This window comes from Erinaceus europaeus, chromosome 7 (genome assembly GCF_950295315.1).
Source record: "Erinaceus europaeus chromosome 7, mEriEur2.1, whole genome shotgun sequence".
Lineage (NCBI taxonomy): Eukaryota > Metazoa > Chordata > Mammalia > Eulipotyphla > Erinaceidae > Erinaceus > Erinaceus europaeus.
In genome coordinates this window covers 9,790,640-9,806,338 of record NC_080168.1, presented here as the reverse complement: position 1 = coordinate 9,806,338, position 15,699 = coordinate 9,790,640, and the positions used below count along the sequence as shown (strand labels likewise).

General features: G+C 43.3%; 1 protein-coding gene across 8 annotated transcripts in view; it reads right to left on the bottom strand.

The window, feature by feature from the left end:
• Positions 1-14,212, bottom strand: part of AGFG1 (ArfGAP with FG repeats 1) — a 59,024-nt gene extending 44,812 nt beyond the window's left edge. For 5 of the 8 annotated variants that reach the window (XM_060193698.1, XM_060193700.1, XM_060193702.1 and 2 more), the window contains exons 1-2: positions 13,746-14,211; positions 3,655-3,748 (exon numbers count right to left, since the gene is read on the bottom strand). In XM_060193698.1, the coding sequence (XP_060049681.1) occupies positions 3,655-3,748; positions 13,746-13,912 (261 nt within the window). In that variant the 5' untranslated portion in view covers positions 13,913-14,211. Of the gene's footprint in view, positions 1-3,654; positions 3,749-13,745 lie in introns of all 8 variants that reach the window. The other 3 variants (XM_060193699.1, XM_060193703.1, XM_060193704.1) reach the window with 1 other exon arrangement.
• Positions 14,213-15,699: the final 1,487 nt, after the last annotated feature.

Genomic DNA, 15,699 nt, shown 5'->3' with positions numbered 1-15,699 from the left:
ATACATTAAGAATCAACCAGCGGGGGTAGACAGCATAATGGTTATGCAAAGAGACTCTCATGCCTGAGGCTCTGAAGTCCCAGGTTCAATCCCCTGGCACCACCATAAACCAGAGCTAAGCAGTGCTCTGGTGTTTCTCTCTGTCTTTTTCTCTCTGTACCTATCTCAAAAATAAATATATATAGATAAATACTTAAAAAATTAAAAAAACATTAAGAATCAACCACTAGCATCCTATTCAATTTCATAAATAGACTGAGGATAACATATTAAAAAGAAGATGCCTAGATATTCCAGAAAACCTGTTACATTGAAATGTTACATTTTTCAGAGACAAAAAATATATATATATGATTGTGCAATATTTGTTTCTGAATTACAACCTTTCACAAAAATGCAGCTTAACTTTCCAAGAGGCCTAAGTAACTATCTCATAAATAAAATCTAATTGAAAGTAAACTCTCTGAAAAATAATGTCTCCACACTTCCAAGTATCTGCAACTCCAAGCTAAAATCATTTTTCACTCTTAAACCAGGATGGGATGGGGGGGATCATACTTAACTGCCCTCTCCCCAACTAAAATGTAAGCTTAACTTGGGGGCAGGAGTCACGTCTGTTTTTACTCTCAACGCTGCATCCTAGCAACACCAATTTCTGACACACAGTAGATGACTAAAATCCCTGCTTGAAGAATGAACCAATCATAATTGCTAACAGGGTATGAATAGTACACCTACTCTTATGGGCCTGTATTTTAGATTTAAAAAGCAACAATTTATGGGTTTGGGATTATGTTTATAATTTATCATAAAATGGTGAAATATTGTCCAAATGTGTGCTTCACGTCCACATACAGACTGTATATTGTATGGCTGTGGAACTTATACTTATTGTATAAGTAGGAGCCCTTTTGCTCTCTGCCCTAAAGCAGAAGGTTAATTTGCTATTAAGAAAGAAAGACTATGTTTCAAATAAAACTACTTGTACATTTTCTTCTTATTCAATTATGCATAGCTCTATTTACCAGCACTCCTCCCATTAACTTTGATAATCAATGTTAACCCAAGACAATTAAAATTCCTTTAAGTAGAGCACCATGATTTACATGTATTATCACAAGAAGAGAGACAGAAGAAACCATTAAAGATTTTTTTTTAAAAAAAAAAAGTAATTTTGTGGTACAAAAGAAAGCAGTGCAGAGGCCAGGAGGTGGTGCATCTGGTTAAGCATACACATTACAGTGCACAAAGACCCGGGTTCAACCCCCTGGAGCCTACCTGCAGGGGGAAAGCTTCACGAGTGGCGAAGCAGGTCAGCAGGTATCTGTCTCTTCTATCTCTCCTCCTCTAAATTTCTCTGTCTCTACCCAATAGTAAATAAAATATCTTTAAAAAGGAAAGAAAGCAATACAAAATAAATAGATAAAAAATAACTGAAATATTTTACTTATGTAAAGAAAAAAACTCAAAATTCATTTCAGCAGTGGTAAATGTTTTGCTGCACACGATTTTACTAACACATGGCATACTGTGGCCTACAACCTAAGAACAAACTTATCTGCTCCACCAAACACAATGTAGAGTCTAGAAATACTAAAGAAATATTCAAGTAATCTATAAATCAAAGTATTGCAGAAACATATACTGATACAAATATTTAATCTGTCCTTGATACAGATTAACAAATAGTACTAACATTATTTGCTTACCACAGCTACCAATGCAGACCAGTACAGAAGTATTTTAAGTATTTTAACAATGAGCAGTGCCACTGGTCTGTGTGTCTCCAGACAGTGAGCAAATCTCACTATATCTCTGAATAAAAAGGGAAATCTTCCCTAGATGCAAATACACGGTAAACAAATGCACAGGATTTATATGCCTGAGGCCACAGAGGTTCCAAGCTCAACACTCAGCATTAGCACAACTAAGAAATGAATGGTGTTCTGGTCTCTCTCCCATAAAAATAAATAAATCTTTAAAAACTGTTTTAAAAAATGTTGTCCTAATAACTCCATTCACACGTATAAAGTTCTGCATACTAAGTCAACATTCTAGTAATTTAAAGTCTGTACAGACAGATTAACTCCCAAACTTTAGGTAAATAATTTAAACTGTGTATTAACTCATAAAACTATTGGTCTATACTTACTGTCCTAAAAAACTTCTGCACTTTCATCTAACTTTAGTTTTTGCTTTGCCAGATAGTCAGAGAGGCAGAGAGAGAAAGAGGGAGGGGGTCTCAAAGAGAACACAGCACTGGAGTTTGCTTCAAGGTGGTGGGGGCTGTGCTCAAGCATGAGTCATACACATGGGAAGCAGTACACCATCCAATCAAGTTATTTCACCAGTTTCTCACTGAACTTCACATTTTCCTGTAATGTACTCGTATTAGTCTGGAACTTGATTACCCAAATATCTTTTATCGGTGAAGTATGGAAACTAAAATGTAATCAAACTGCTAAATCATGTATAAGGAAATATTTTATATGCTGAATTTACCAGTCTTCACTATTTTAAACTAAAATCACATGTATATTACAAACAGACAAGCATGCTAAAACTATTACTACCAAAGTATCAGGAGAAACAAAGCTAAGAGTACAAATGCTTTTGAGAGTGAGAGAGGAAACTGAAATAATAAAAGCTTGACAATGTTTCTATCCCTTAAGCCAAAAGTATGCAGCCAGGAGAGTACAGCTCAAGTAGTATTTTCTCCCTCAGGAAGTAGGAAGACTTTCCTAGGAAATAATAATGGCTATTATTAACCTATAGTGTTGGTTGCCTAATCTGATTCGAAGATTATAAAACATGTCTACCTTTCCTTATTAATTTTGTAGTCTTTTTAATATATGAGATCATCATTCTAATAATAAAACATGGAAATAAATTTTAAGCAAGCCAACAGCTGGACTGGAACTACTAGAAATCCATGAAAGCAGAGTACAAGGGACAAAAGCTCTCCTTCCAAGTGTTTACTACATCAGGCTTTCCAAGACCTTATGCTACCTACCCGCTTAACTACTAAGCTCCTCCCACCTGATCAACATCAAACGTCACATGTAGATCCAGAGTTCAAGTGTATTTAAACAGACAGAAGGAGGGAGCGGTTGGCAGTACCCCGGGCTGAGCATACACGCTGCCATGAGCAAGGACCTAACTCAGGGCCTGGCCCTCACCTGCAGGGGGAAAGCTTCACAAGTGGTGGAGCAGTGCTGCAGGGGTGTCTCTTTCTCTCGCCCTCTCCCTTACCTCTCCATTTTTGTCTCTATCCAAAAATACCTAAGTAAACCTTAGAATAATAATAAAATGGATTTAAAGACAGAAGAGAACCACAAGTTATAACCTAAAGTCAGTCAACTCTAGTACCACAAAGTAACTCTCATTTTTTTCTTTGTATCTCATAAAAGATGGTTATTTCAATACTAGATAACCTGCAAAAAAAAATGCCTGTTCCATTAAATACCCGTCTCACATGAGTTTTAAGACAAGTATGTAATAGACATTAATTCCAAATACATTATTAAATATGCACATTCTAAAAATTTTAGAATACAAAAATTATTTGTTGACAGTGAACTCTACCATTTTAAACACCTTATTATATTTTACTAAAATGGCTGCCAAAAAAATTAAAGCTATAAAAACACTTACTTCATTTCCATGCTTTTGCAGAAATTCAATTTCCTGTTGTGTGAATGTTGTCATAGAGATAGATTTCACCCTGTGTGGCGGATTTAGCCCTCGCCTATAAAATAAAAATTTTATAAATTCACTATTATATCCTATATTAAAAAGTTATACATTAAAGGAAAACATTTATGCATAACACATTATAAGCTTGACACAATGTCTTTGGTCTGTGAATGAAAAACATTTAATATAGTTTAATCTCCACAACAGATATGTCAAAAGTGGTAAGATTCACACCAAATAATATATTTAAGTCCATGCTGTATCATACAAGACCTCACCAAATTTTATGTCATTTAATGCTAATTGGAGCCTCTTGTGAGCCTCTACAGGACCTTGCCCTCAATGTGGATCAACAGTGGTAGGGATTGCCCCACTTTACAAAGGGAGCTTGGGTCAACATGCTCTGCCACTCGAGGAAGACTGGTCCTGAAATGAGAGCAGCCTAGTATGCTTCTAGCAGTAATCATGGGATGCGAGGTCAGACCTGCAGGGATGCAGGTTACACAGGCTCCTGTGCTTAATATGGGTCCCAGGTCAGATCGATGGGGTTTATATACTTTTCCTGCATTTGGGAGCTACACTCTTCCCTGATCCAGCTTTGTAGTCTAATTTCCAACTCTGACACCATGTCCCCAGACAATACCTTTGGCCCACCTACATGTTAGCTGTCAGGCTCAGGCAAAAATTAATAAAGTCATGGGTCCCTTGGAATATACCTAAAATAGACCTACTCACTTTTTCCATAATAGAGACCCCAAATCTTCACTTGCCTTAAGGCTCCTGATTATTACACAATTTGTTCTGCTTTATATCTTAATGTTTTTTCACCCACCAAGTTGCAGATGCTACCATGATGCCAACATGACTTCCCTGAGCAGAAGACCTCACCATGTACCCTGGACCCCCACCTCTTCAGAGCCCTCCTCTGCTAAGGAAAGACAGAAACAGGCTAGGGATATGGATCCACCTGTCAACGCCCATGTCCCGCAGGGAAGCAATTACAGAAGCCAGACTTTCCACCTTCTGCACCCCACAATGACCCTGGGTCCATGCTCCCAGAAGGAGAAAGAATAGGGAAGCCTCCAATGGAGGGGATGGATGGGATGCGGAAATCTGGTGGTGGGAACTGTGTGGCATTGTGCCCTTCTTATCCAATGAACCTGTCGATCATAATTTAATCAATAAGAAAAAGTCTTTGGGCCTATATTTTAATTTTAAGTTAAAAATTACACAGGACTCTCAGAACTACATAAAAATATCTACAAGGAAGCAGAAAAACCAGATAATTCATAGTATTAACTGGAAGTCATTGTATATAGTTGATGGGATTAATGTTTTTCTATTCATAATTTTTATTCTCCCTGGGTTTTCCACAGTGAATATATATTATTCAGCAGTAGAAAAAAACATAACAAGAAATAATAAAAAGTCCAACTGACTAATAGTACTAGTAAAAAAAAAAAGGACTTATAGTTTTGATTTTATGAGAATGTGAATGTAATACGAACACTTTCCTTTCCTAAAAAGATTTTTCTTTCAGTTTTTCTAAAAATCTTTCCTCCCAAATATACTCACCAGTATCAACACCTTATCTTCACTTCCATAAATCAGAAATTTCTAGTGCTGGCAGTACTGACCTTTTGGGATAGGTAATTCTGTATGGTATAGGATGGGTGGATCTGTCCTGAGTAGCGTACAAGTAGAACAGCATGCCTGGCCTCTGGTCACTCATTAATGGCATCCCCAATTCAGTAGAATCAATCAATGTTTGCAGTTATGCCAATCAATGTTTTATGCCAATCCACCCCAACAGGGGGAACAGAATCCTAATTGAGAGCCACTGTTTTCAATATACCAAAATGTTAACTACTAAGCACAAGTAGCAAAATGCCTTTGGCTCTCTACTGAGGCACAAATCCTACCTCTACTCAATCTTCTATAAAATGTCATACATACTTTCACCTATATACAAATACACCCACGTGCTTTTTAATTTTTCTGATTTTACTGTTTCAGAATTAACAGAAAATAGATATGCATGGCTTCTATGAAGTAATAAACATACAAACAATATATTCAAATTTACATTGGAAAAAAAATTAAGAAAAATGCCCACAAAAAGTAACTGGGGCTGAGTCATGTGATATCAAACACACTTATGCAACATAAAATATAAAGAAGAAGAATAAAATTCAAAGTACCCAGACTGGCACTTTCCATAATTAAATTTCTAGGCTGGAAAAATCTGAAAATAGTCTTCTGCTAAATATGATATATTCCATAAATAATAAAAAATAGTAATACTAATTGTCAAAATTAGCATTAGTTTTTCTAGAAAGACAAACCACTAAAGGCTTCCTCGTCTCCCCCCCAAAAGGAACAACAACAAAAAAAGAAAAACACAGCTGAAATAAGAGTAGCCCATGTTAGACACATACATAGAGTCCCCTACAAGGCAAAAACCAACAACTGAGACAAGGAGAGAGGTGAGCCAGTGAGATTCCTGCTGAACTTAAGACCCTGGTCCAGGGAATACTACAGTCTCGGTTTGTGTGCCCAACCCCCCACCCCCAGAGAAAAATACACAAATCCTTAAGAGGACTTGTAAATATGAAGTCAGATAAAGCTGCAACAACATCATTGCGCAACAAAATAAATCACCAAGCCTGAGTCAGAAGAAACAACACATTAGCACCATCTTTCCCAAAGGCTGTGGATATCAGCGTCATCACACAGAAGTACAAAATAATACAGTATGTAGAAAACTTTTTTTAAAAAAAAAGTCAACAACATGTAATTATCAGAATAGCAAGGCAAATCTAAAAACAGAACATTAAGAAAAACTATAAATACAGAAATTAGATATTCAACAAAGCAACATGGGCAAATGTAAGCAAACACCCTGACTGAAATAATGAATGTCCTGTTTTTAGAGAGGATGACAAATTTTAACATCTTGACAAATCAAACCATTCATGGTATTTATGCAAGTAAGACGAAAATGTATCTTCATACAAAAACCTGTACGTATTTTGGACTCTTTATGCATATGCATCAAAAACTAGAAATGCCACAATTGTCCTTCAGCAAGCAGACAGACACACACATCATGGATTCCCATCACGAGGATAAACAAGCTACTGAATACACAACTAACCTTGATTAACCTTAAACACACTATGTTGAGTATGAAGCAATCTGAAAAGGTTATACACTGTCTGGTTTCGTTTAATAAAATCCTCAGAAGAAGTACTATAATGTGGGAAAATAGTCGGTAGCTGACAAGGATTACAGAAAGGCAAGGACGTCGAGGGGTCCTGAAGGATGATGACTGTGAGGCTAGCTACAGTAAACTCTGTGTTAGCCTCAACCATCTAGTATGATGTGCTATTTGTCCCTGTCTTGTGCTTACATGGTGCTGTGGTGGAACCCAGGGCCTCATAGACACAAGGCATATATGTACTACTGCTGAGCCCTGCAATTAACTACTTTTTTTCTCGTTAGCAAGCCAGCCATCTTCTCCACCTACTGAGTCCCTAACTGATCAAAACAGTTATTACTGAACTAATTATTTTTAAGGCTGTATTCCTGGAAGCTGGTGCCATCTTTTTTGTCAAGCCTAGTTGTTCTGACATGAGAATTCAGTGTCTATAAAAACACTTTACTGTAATGATATTAGTCATAACTATTGAGTAGTGCTGGGAAAGTAAAGCACATCGCTGTATGCTGCCAATACTGGATCCCATTAATAAAATACAGATCCTTAAGTCTCCAGTTTTATCCCCCTCCAAAAAAATTAAGTGATGACTCATTTAATAACAGTACTGATATTTGGAAAGTGTGTCTACCCATTAATTGGTTACAACGAGTTCAAAATCACCTACTGGTGGAGCCCACTATGCTTTTTGCAGTCTAATCAAGTCACAGGCAGATCCCCGGGAGTTTCCCTTTTAAGGACCACCACCCAGGTATGACTGTAACCATACGCTGTGACGCATTCCATATGTCCATCAGCATGTTGCTCAAACAAATCTGCAAGCAGCCGTTTGTTCGACTCAAATCACAGTGTGTGCTGGATGAATAAGTAAGAAAGCTTATTTACTTTTATTGTTTTTCTTCTGCTGGAGAAGCTGGCTAAAATATTTTAGTAAGCTATGGAAAATTATATGGCTGCCAGTCGTGTTGACAGAAAGTAATAAAGTTACCTTGCCATTTAGTCCTACCTCAATCTTGTTATTTAGTAAAAGTATTATATATAATGCTTCATATAATGAAAATGTATACATTTAAAACCTGTTAACAGGAGTTAGCAAAATAGCAGACCTGAACAGTGAACCCGTTTTTCCATGCATGTGACCCAAGTTTGGGTCTGACCCCACCACATTGGAGGAAGCTTCAGTATTTTGGTATTTTTCTATCTCTCTATCTCTGAAAAAAACAAAAAGTCAGCTTAGAGAGTTTAGTAGAGCCCCCTCCCCAACAAATAAATAAACCCTACAATGGATGGAAGCTGCCAAACTGTTGATGTCAAGATGATAAATATACTAGAACATCCAAAATACTAGTCTAACTAGAACCCAACTTTAAAACACTGAAACCTATACACCACAGTGCCAACCATAACTGTCGTCTCTGTGTGTTTATTGAAGCCATAAATCCCGTGTAACTTAACACTTAAGGCAAGCATCTAAAAAAAAAAAATTCATATTAATAATTCAAACCTGAGTCAGCAAAATTGGACGGTGGAACTACTTTGTCATATGTGCAAGTCAAGCTCAAGCCCAGCCTCCAACCTGCTGAGGCAGCTTCAGTGCTATGCACTCTCCCTGCCTCTGCCTGTTTCCCTAACTGAAAAAGTCTGACTTGAGCAGTGGGCCCTGGTGATGATAAATAAATAAGAGCAAAACTTCATTATGGCACTGGGCAAAACCCAAGGATGCCTTTACTATCCTTTCAAACTACTGACATGATAGCAAAGTCAATAAAGAGAAGAGTCCTAAAGCATACCACAGTTCTATAGTAACAAAAGTCAGAATGCAAAAAGTGTGTAAAACAGCTAGAACTCCCTATGCAGAATCATGAAAATCTAAACAGAAGCCCCTGTCCAGGAAAAGAAGTCAACTAGAAACTGATTTCTACCACGTAAGTTCTGAGAGAACCATTCATGGAAGCAGGCACAAGTTGAGGGTCAACTTCCCATCCAAGATGTTATACTAAAAACTGGCTGAGACTCATTGATTCTATGTACTTGGCCCTATCCTCAACAGTGAGCAACCAAATTTTATCACTCCCCCCCAAATTGAATATAGTATCTCTATATTAAACTAAAGGATGAGTTTTCAAGTCTGAGTCCAAACCATGTCCAGAATTCTACACAAGGGATTTACACCAAATATATGAACAATGTTTAGAGCAGCAGAGATAAAACAAGTACAGGCTCCAAGAGAGAGGGGAAAACAGGGCACAACTAGCATCAGACTTCTCAATGCAGCTCTGAAGGTCTGAAAACAACCAAGCAGTATCTTAATCCCAAAGTTTGTAAAGCATTTTTGCCACTTATGAAAGTGGTGGAAATTTAAAAATGAGAGTAGCAGGTTTAAGTGACTTTTAAGCCTGAAGTTCTGAGTTCTCTGGTTCAATCACCAGCACCACTATAAACCAGAGCTGAGCAATGCTCTGGCAATAAATAAACAAACAGACATTTTCAGTCATGTGCTTATCAAAAATGTCTTCTCAACCCTAATGTCCAACAATAGGTAAGTGGCTTTAAAAGAAAGAAAAATGGGGAGTCAGAGGATAGCGCAGCGGGTTAAGCGCAGGTGGCGCAAAGTGCAAGGACCGGCTTAAGGATCCCAGTTCGAGCCCCCGGCTCCCCACCCACAGGGGAGTCGCTTCATAAGCGGTGAAGCAGGTCTGCAGGTGTCTATCTTTATCTTTCCCAACTCTTCTCTGTCTTCCCCTCCTCTGTCCATTTCTCTGTCCTATCCAACAACAACAACATCAATAGCAACAACAATAACTACAATAATAAAAAAAGAGCAACAAAAGGGAATAAATAAAATTTTTAAAAAGAAAGAAAAACGGTGGTATGAATGTGGTAGAATACTAAGAATGGTGAAGTCATCTCCTTTGTATCCAAGGGAGATAAATACGGACAGGGAGGGAGAACACAAAATGTAATGTGGACTTGGCAGGGTGCATTGCATCAAAGAATGGGACTCTGGGAAGGAGGAAGAGGAGGAGGAAGAGAACGTTGGGGTCCTGGTGCATAATGAAACTACTCATGTGCCAATGACTGTACTGTAAAGCATTAACAATCCTTCAGTAAAATCAAAGATTTTTAAAAAATGGCCTTCCATTAATCAATAATCAGGAGGCTGGGATGTGGAGGGCCCAACACAGAATAGATATAAGTAATGTCTGAATAACAACTGCACAGATCTAGAGAAAAGAATGTAAGAGCTGTCCCAATCTGCCTTAATAGCAAACACTGGATACTTTACCTGTACCTAAATCTAAAATCTACTTTGAAGTTTCACCATCTGAACTGAATTACAGACTCTAAGTGAACATCACACAAGCATATAAGGCAGTTAGTCAGCTCTGAAGCCAGTGATATGAACCCTGAGATGCTTTTTGTTCAACATACTGACATATCTCTCTGTATATTTTGTGTATTTACACAAAAATATACCATGACTTCGCCACCAACCCAGTATATGTAAATAATGACATTGCTAAGTATATACTAACAGGCATGTGATTAATCCTTGAATTCAGAATTCATGAAAGTAGTGAAGATTTATGGTCTGTCAGCATTTTCCAGTCACATCAAGGTTTGGGGATGGCAGCTGGCACACCTTACTCCGGATCTGTCTGTCCACTCACTGCCTGACTACCCTCACATGCAACCCACATGCCAATACTCAGTGCTACCAAGTGACCCTAACAGCCTGAGTTATACACTATCATCCTCCAGAAAACTGAGGCTTAGGGATAGAGCCAGGCCATCCTGCACTGACTTAATAACTTGCCCTCAATCATGAAGCCAGGCAAAGCCCAAGTCTCACTTCAAAAATTCATATTCTCTCAAGTATACCATGTCCTTTAAACAGCCAACAAAACTGATATTGAAGTCAAAAGTCATATTAATATTTTCCTGAATTATTGCACTTGAAAGAAACAAATTATTAAGAACTAGTGTCCTTTCAATATGTCTAGTGTAGACTTTTACGCTAACATCCATTCCCTCCCTAAAAGAATCCCAGGTTTCTGAGTTGGGAATTCTTTGTCCCAAGGAAGTCACAGTAGAGCATGTGACCCATCAGGACGTTGATTAGGCAGCCACTGACCCCAGCTGGCTCAGAGTGAGAAGACAATAGAAATGAAGGCAACGTACAGCCACAGAACTGGGGCTATAAGAGAGGGAGCTCTAGGCAATAAACCTATCATTAAGCAACTGGGTAACTAAAGGCTTCCATGGAATCTATTCTCTGCCTATCTTCAAGTCAACTGAAGGAAGGTTTTAAACTTACATGTGGAAGATTCAAATGGATAGATTTCTATCCAGGTGTTTACTTTCACTCGTTCTGATAATGAAAGTGAATCTACATCCAACATCTACAGCCTCAGCCTCACCATTTCAAGGAGGCTGAGCAGCCTTCTCAAGGCCACACAGCTAAGTGGAGTCAGGATGCAAAAGCAGCTCATCTAGCTCACTGGTGCTTGTTCTCTCAACTCCAAGCTGCTGCCTGCGGGAGTGGTGGGGCATCAGATCATCTGTGCTGCTTCTGCTCTCGTTTACATAACTCAGGGAGAGTTCCTTCAGACCAGAGAAGTACCCCGAAGTATTGTAACTGTGTTCACATACCTGGTGCAATAAGGACAGTGCCACCCACTGAAGACGCTGTCCATCAATTGAGCAATAGCCATGGGATCACCACTAAACAGAGGTACCGACTCCCATTACAGAGCAAATCCCATGAAAGTAATTGGTTCTTATTCAATCACACTGAGTTATTCTTTCATACAGAGAGGGGCTTAAGGAGTAAATGTGTAAACACCCTACATCACACTTTGTCACACAAAACTAGCATTGCCATGTTACACTTTTGAAAGGACGACACAGGTCAGAAATCCAGAGCAATAAATACATTCCTGTGCACTTTAAAAGCGCCAGTGGACCTGGGTTTAGTAGAGCAGGATATACTGTGCACATAATCAAAGTCAGACACCGGTATTACAATAAATTATTTGGGGACCATGACCACGAGCTTATCTAGTCCCTAGCTGACCGCCTGCTTCTGTGATCCTACTTTAACTCAACAATTTCACAAGTCGTCAGCTTCCTAGAATGCTTCCCTCATCACACAGCCTGAATGCACCTTCTCAGCTGGTAGGGTCTCTCACATCAGATTATTCACATTCAATTTCCTATGCACTGCCATCTCTGTAACCACTTGGAGGAGAATTTTGCTCAATTTCTCAACACATTCAGACACAAAACCCAATGGGGACCCAAGAAGGGTTTGCTGAAGAAACAGTAACCACAGAAGACCAATAATGCCCTTTGTGCAACCTCCGATCTTAAAAGGGGAGACGTGTGTTGGCGGGCGTGTCACCTGCACTTTCAAAGCATCTTTGCATATTGCATATCTGGTCTCAGAATTAACAAAGGAGTGGTGGGGCAGACTGGGAGGGTACAATGAAACATCTGAAGGAATGGTCAATGACTTCGAGGTTCAGACACAACAGCTTTGAAGAATACTGAGGATCCCGACAGGAGAAACAGCTAAGTGTGTCAGTGCACACACAGTGTTAGTGTGCCTGAGGCCTCAATGTCCCGGGTTCGGTCCCTGGCACCACCATAAGCCGGAGCTGAGCAGTGCGGTACTCTAGTCTCTTTCTCCTTCACTGAAGTAAATAAATAAAATTCTAAAAAAGAGTATTTAGTAGCTACCTCCCCCTTAATACCCTACTTTGAACCCAAGAGAGCAGCTGAGTTGTTTTACTCCACAGCAGCTCCCCAACCATCTGAGAGCTCCCCAAAGGGAATTTCACAGCAAACCCCCCCTCGAAAAAAAAAATTCAGCAAAATAAAGCTGAACGAAGGGAACAACATAAGAGCAACCATGATGCGATCAGCAGTTCCAGCTGCCAGCACCGCGACCACCCCGCATCTGCCAGGCTGGCCCCACACAGAGGCCATGCCGGGCTCCCGTACAGCCCGCATCTCCCCGACAAACCGCCCCCCAAACTCCTCCAAGGGGCGAGAAAAGCCGCCACCCCCCCCCCCGCCGGCTTCCCGCCTCCCCTGCGCAACTCCCCCCGGGACTGTCCGGGCCACCGCCGCGCGGCGCCTCCCTCCCCCTCGGACCCGGGATGGGGGGAGTGTGAAAGCAGATGGAGACCCCTCCCACAGCCCCCCTGAACCCGGGATGGAGGGAGTGTGAAAGCAGATGGAGACCCTCCTTGGGCCCCCAAACCCCGGACGCGGGGAGTGTGAAAGCCTGACTACACACCCTGCCCCTTGGCACCGGGATGGAGTGAGTTGAAAACAGATAAGGAACCTCCCTGGCCCTCGAGATGGAGAGAGTGTGAAAGCCCTGACACTCCCTCCCACCTACACCCCCCCACCTACGCCCCCCAGAACCCGGGATGGGGGGAGTGTGAAAGCAGATGGAGACCCTCCTGCCCCCCCCAGAACCCGGGATGGGGGGAGTGTGAAAGCAGGTGGAGACCCTCCTGGGTCCCCGGACTGGAGGGACTGTGAAAGCCCGGCCCCCCCAGTGCCCCCCCAGACCCGGGATGGAGCGACTGGGAGCAGGCGGGGACCCTCCTGGGCGCCCCCTCCCGCAGCGCAGCCCGCGGCCCGGCAGGTGCCGACAGCCGGGCGCACAAAGGCCGCAGCCCCGGGGCAGCCCCCCCCCCCCGCCCACCCCGAGTCCCGGGGCCCCTGCGGGCCCGGCCGCCGCGAAACCGAAAGCGCATCCCGGCGGCGGCGCCCCGCCCGCACCCAACCGCCGCCGCCGGCCGGCCGCCGCACTCACAGGCTGCCGGAGCAGGAGGTGCACACGAACGAGCCCACCGTCATGTTCACGTAGGTGGGGCCGCGCTGGTCGCAGTCGAAGCACTTTCGGTTGTGCGGCAGGCCCGTCATGTCCCGCAGCATCTTGAGGTGCTTCTCCTCCTGCTTGCGCTTGGCGCTGGCCGCCATGGCCGCGGCGCCGACCCACCGGGCCGGGAGCCGGGAGCCGGGAGCCGGGCGGCGCTGCGCCGGGGCCCGCGCCCCCACGGGCCGCCCTGGCCGCCGCCCTCCGGCCGCGCGCGCCGCCCGCCCCGAGCCGCCTGGCCGCCGCGACGCGACGCGGATCCCCCGGGGGCCTGGGCGCGGCGCGGACTCTGCGGGGCGCGGGCGGACGGGCCACACCAACCGGGACAACCGCTGCCGCCGCTGCCGTCGCTACCGCCGCTGCCGCCGCCGCCACCTTCCCGACTGCTCCCGAGGGGAAAAGACGAGCTAGGGGGACGGCAAGAGGAGGCTCGCCCCGGGCGGCCGCAGGCCAAGTGCTGGCAGGCGCCCCCTGCTGGCCGGGAGGAGTCACCGCGGCCGCGCCGCGAGGCTGGTAGTACCGAGGAGGCAGGCGCAGGGAGCCGCGGTGGACGCGCCAAGTGCGGGGCACGGATTGCTCTCCTTTCTGCCTTGAAACTTCTGCAAGGCGTTTGAGCACCGGACAAGCCTAGAAGCTCAGGTTCGGTCCCCAGCACCGCCCTGAGCCGGAGATGAGTGGTGCTCTGGTGTCTCTCTATAGGAAAAAATAAATGCATCTATAGTTGTTCTCGAATGCAACCTGAAAGGTGGGTACAGCAGCAGAGCACAGGACTTGCAGACCTAAAGCCCCAGATTTCAAATCTAGCTCTGACTTAACGGTGCTCTGAAATCAATCAATCTCTCTCTCTCTCTCTCTCTCTCTCTCTCTCTCTCCTCCTTTAGTAATGCATGCATCACTTTTCAAATAAACCTCTTGAAGGGCTGCCCATGGCGTTGAGGAATAACCCCAGAGCCCTCCCTATGCCTCGTCAAACCACCAGCCTGCGTCCTTCTTGTAATCTCCACTTGTTCAGCCGTATTCAGATATGCTGTTTGTTCCCGCAACACTGTATGGCCCCTGCTAACTTGGTTCTCTCAGGGCTTCAGCCTTGCCACCATTGACAACCTGCACTGGATAAACTTTTGTTAGGGGGATTGTCTTCTACATTACAGTGAGCAGCGCTCTTGGTCTTAACCTACTGCCGCTGGAAGTCCATGTTGTTCATGCACTGGTGCCAGGCAACTTCTCTTTCATGGGGGTGGGGGTGGGGGCGCAGGGGGTGTTTGCTCTGACCTCCTCCACTGTCCCCAGTCAAGACATTCTCTATGAAATCACTACCCTGTGTTCTCTTGATTGTTCTAGCTATTTGAAACCTGCCTCAGTGTTTTCTGCCTGCTGCCTGGATTCTCCCTCTAGGCCCCAAGCAACCTAGTCTTTGTGTGCTGTGTTCCATCCTCTGCTCACCTCCCCCCTCCCCAGGTCCCTAGCTGGAGGCCAGCTGCTCCCTTTTCATGAATTAAATCTACTGTGTATCCCATTTAATCTTCACAAGAACCCCTGGTGTTGAACATTACTGTTATTTCCACTTCCCAAACCTAGAAGCTTAAGCTCTGGGGGGATTAAGTGTATTTGCCCAAGGAGACATCCAGGAAGGCTAGGATTCCACACCAGACAGTCAGACTGCAAGGCCCAAAGTTCTTCATCACTGCCAGGAGCCCAGCCCTCAGGATGACAGAAGTCAGCCCTGCCCCTGGTTTCCTAAAGGGGTGCAAAGAGACCTCAAGAACTGAACTTCCCATTGCTCATCCAGAAGATGAGGCAGCAGGATTCGAATCCAAGCTCCCGAATTGCAAGGGCCAGCCTCCAGCTCACTCATGGAAGTAACTGGATGAATGAGCCAAGGGGACTTATG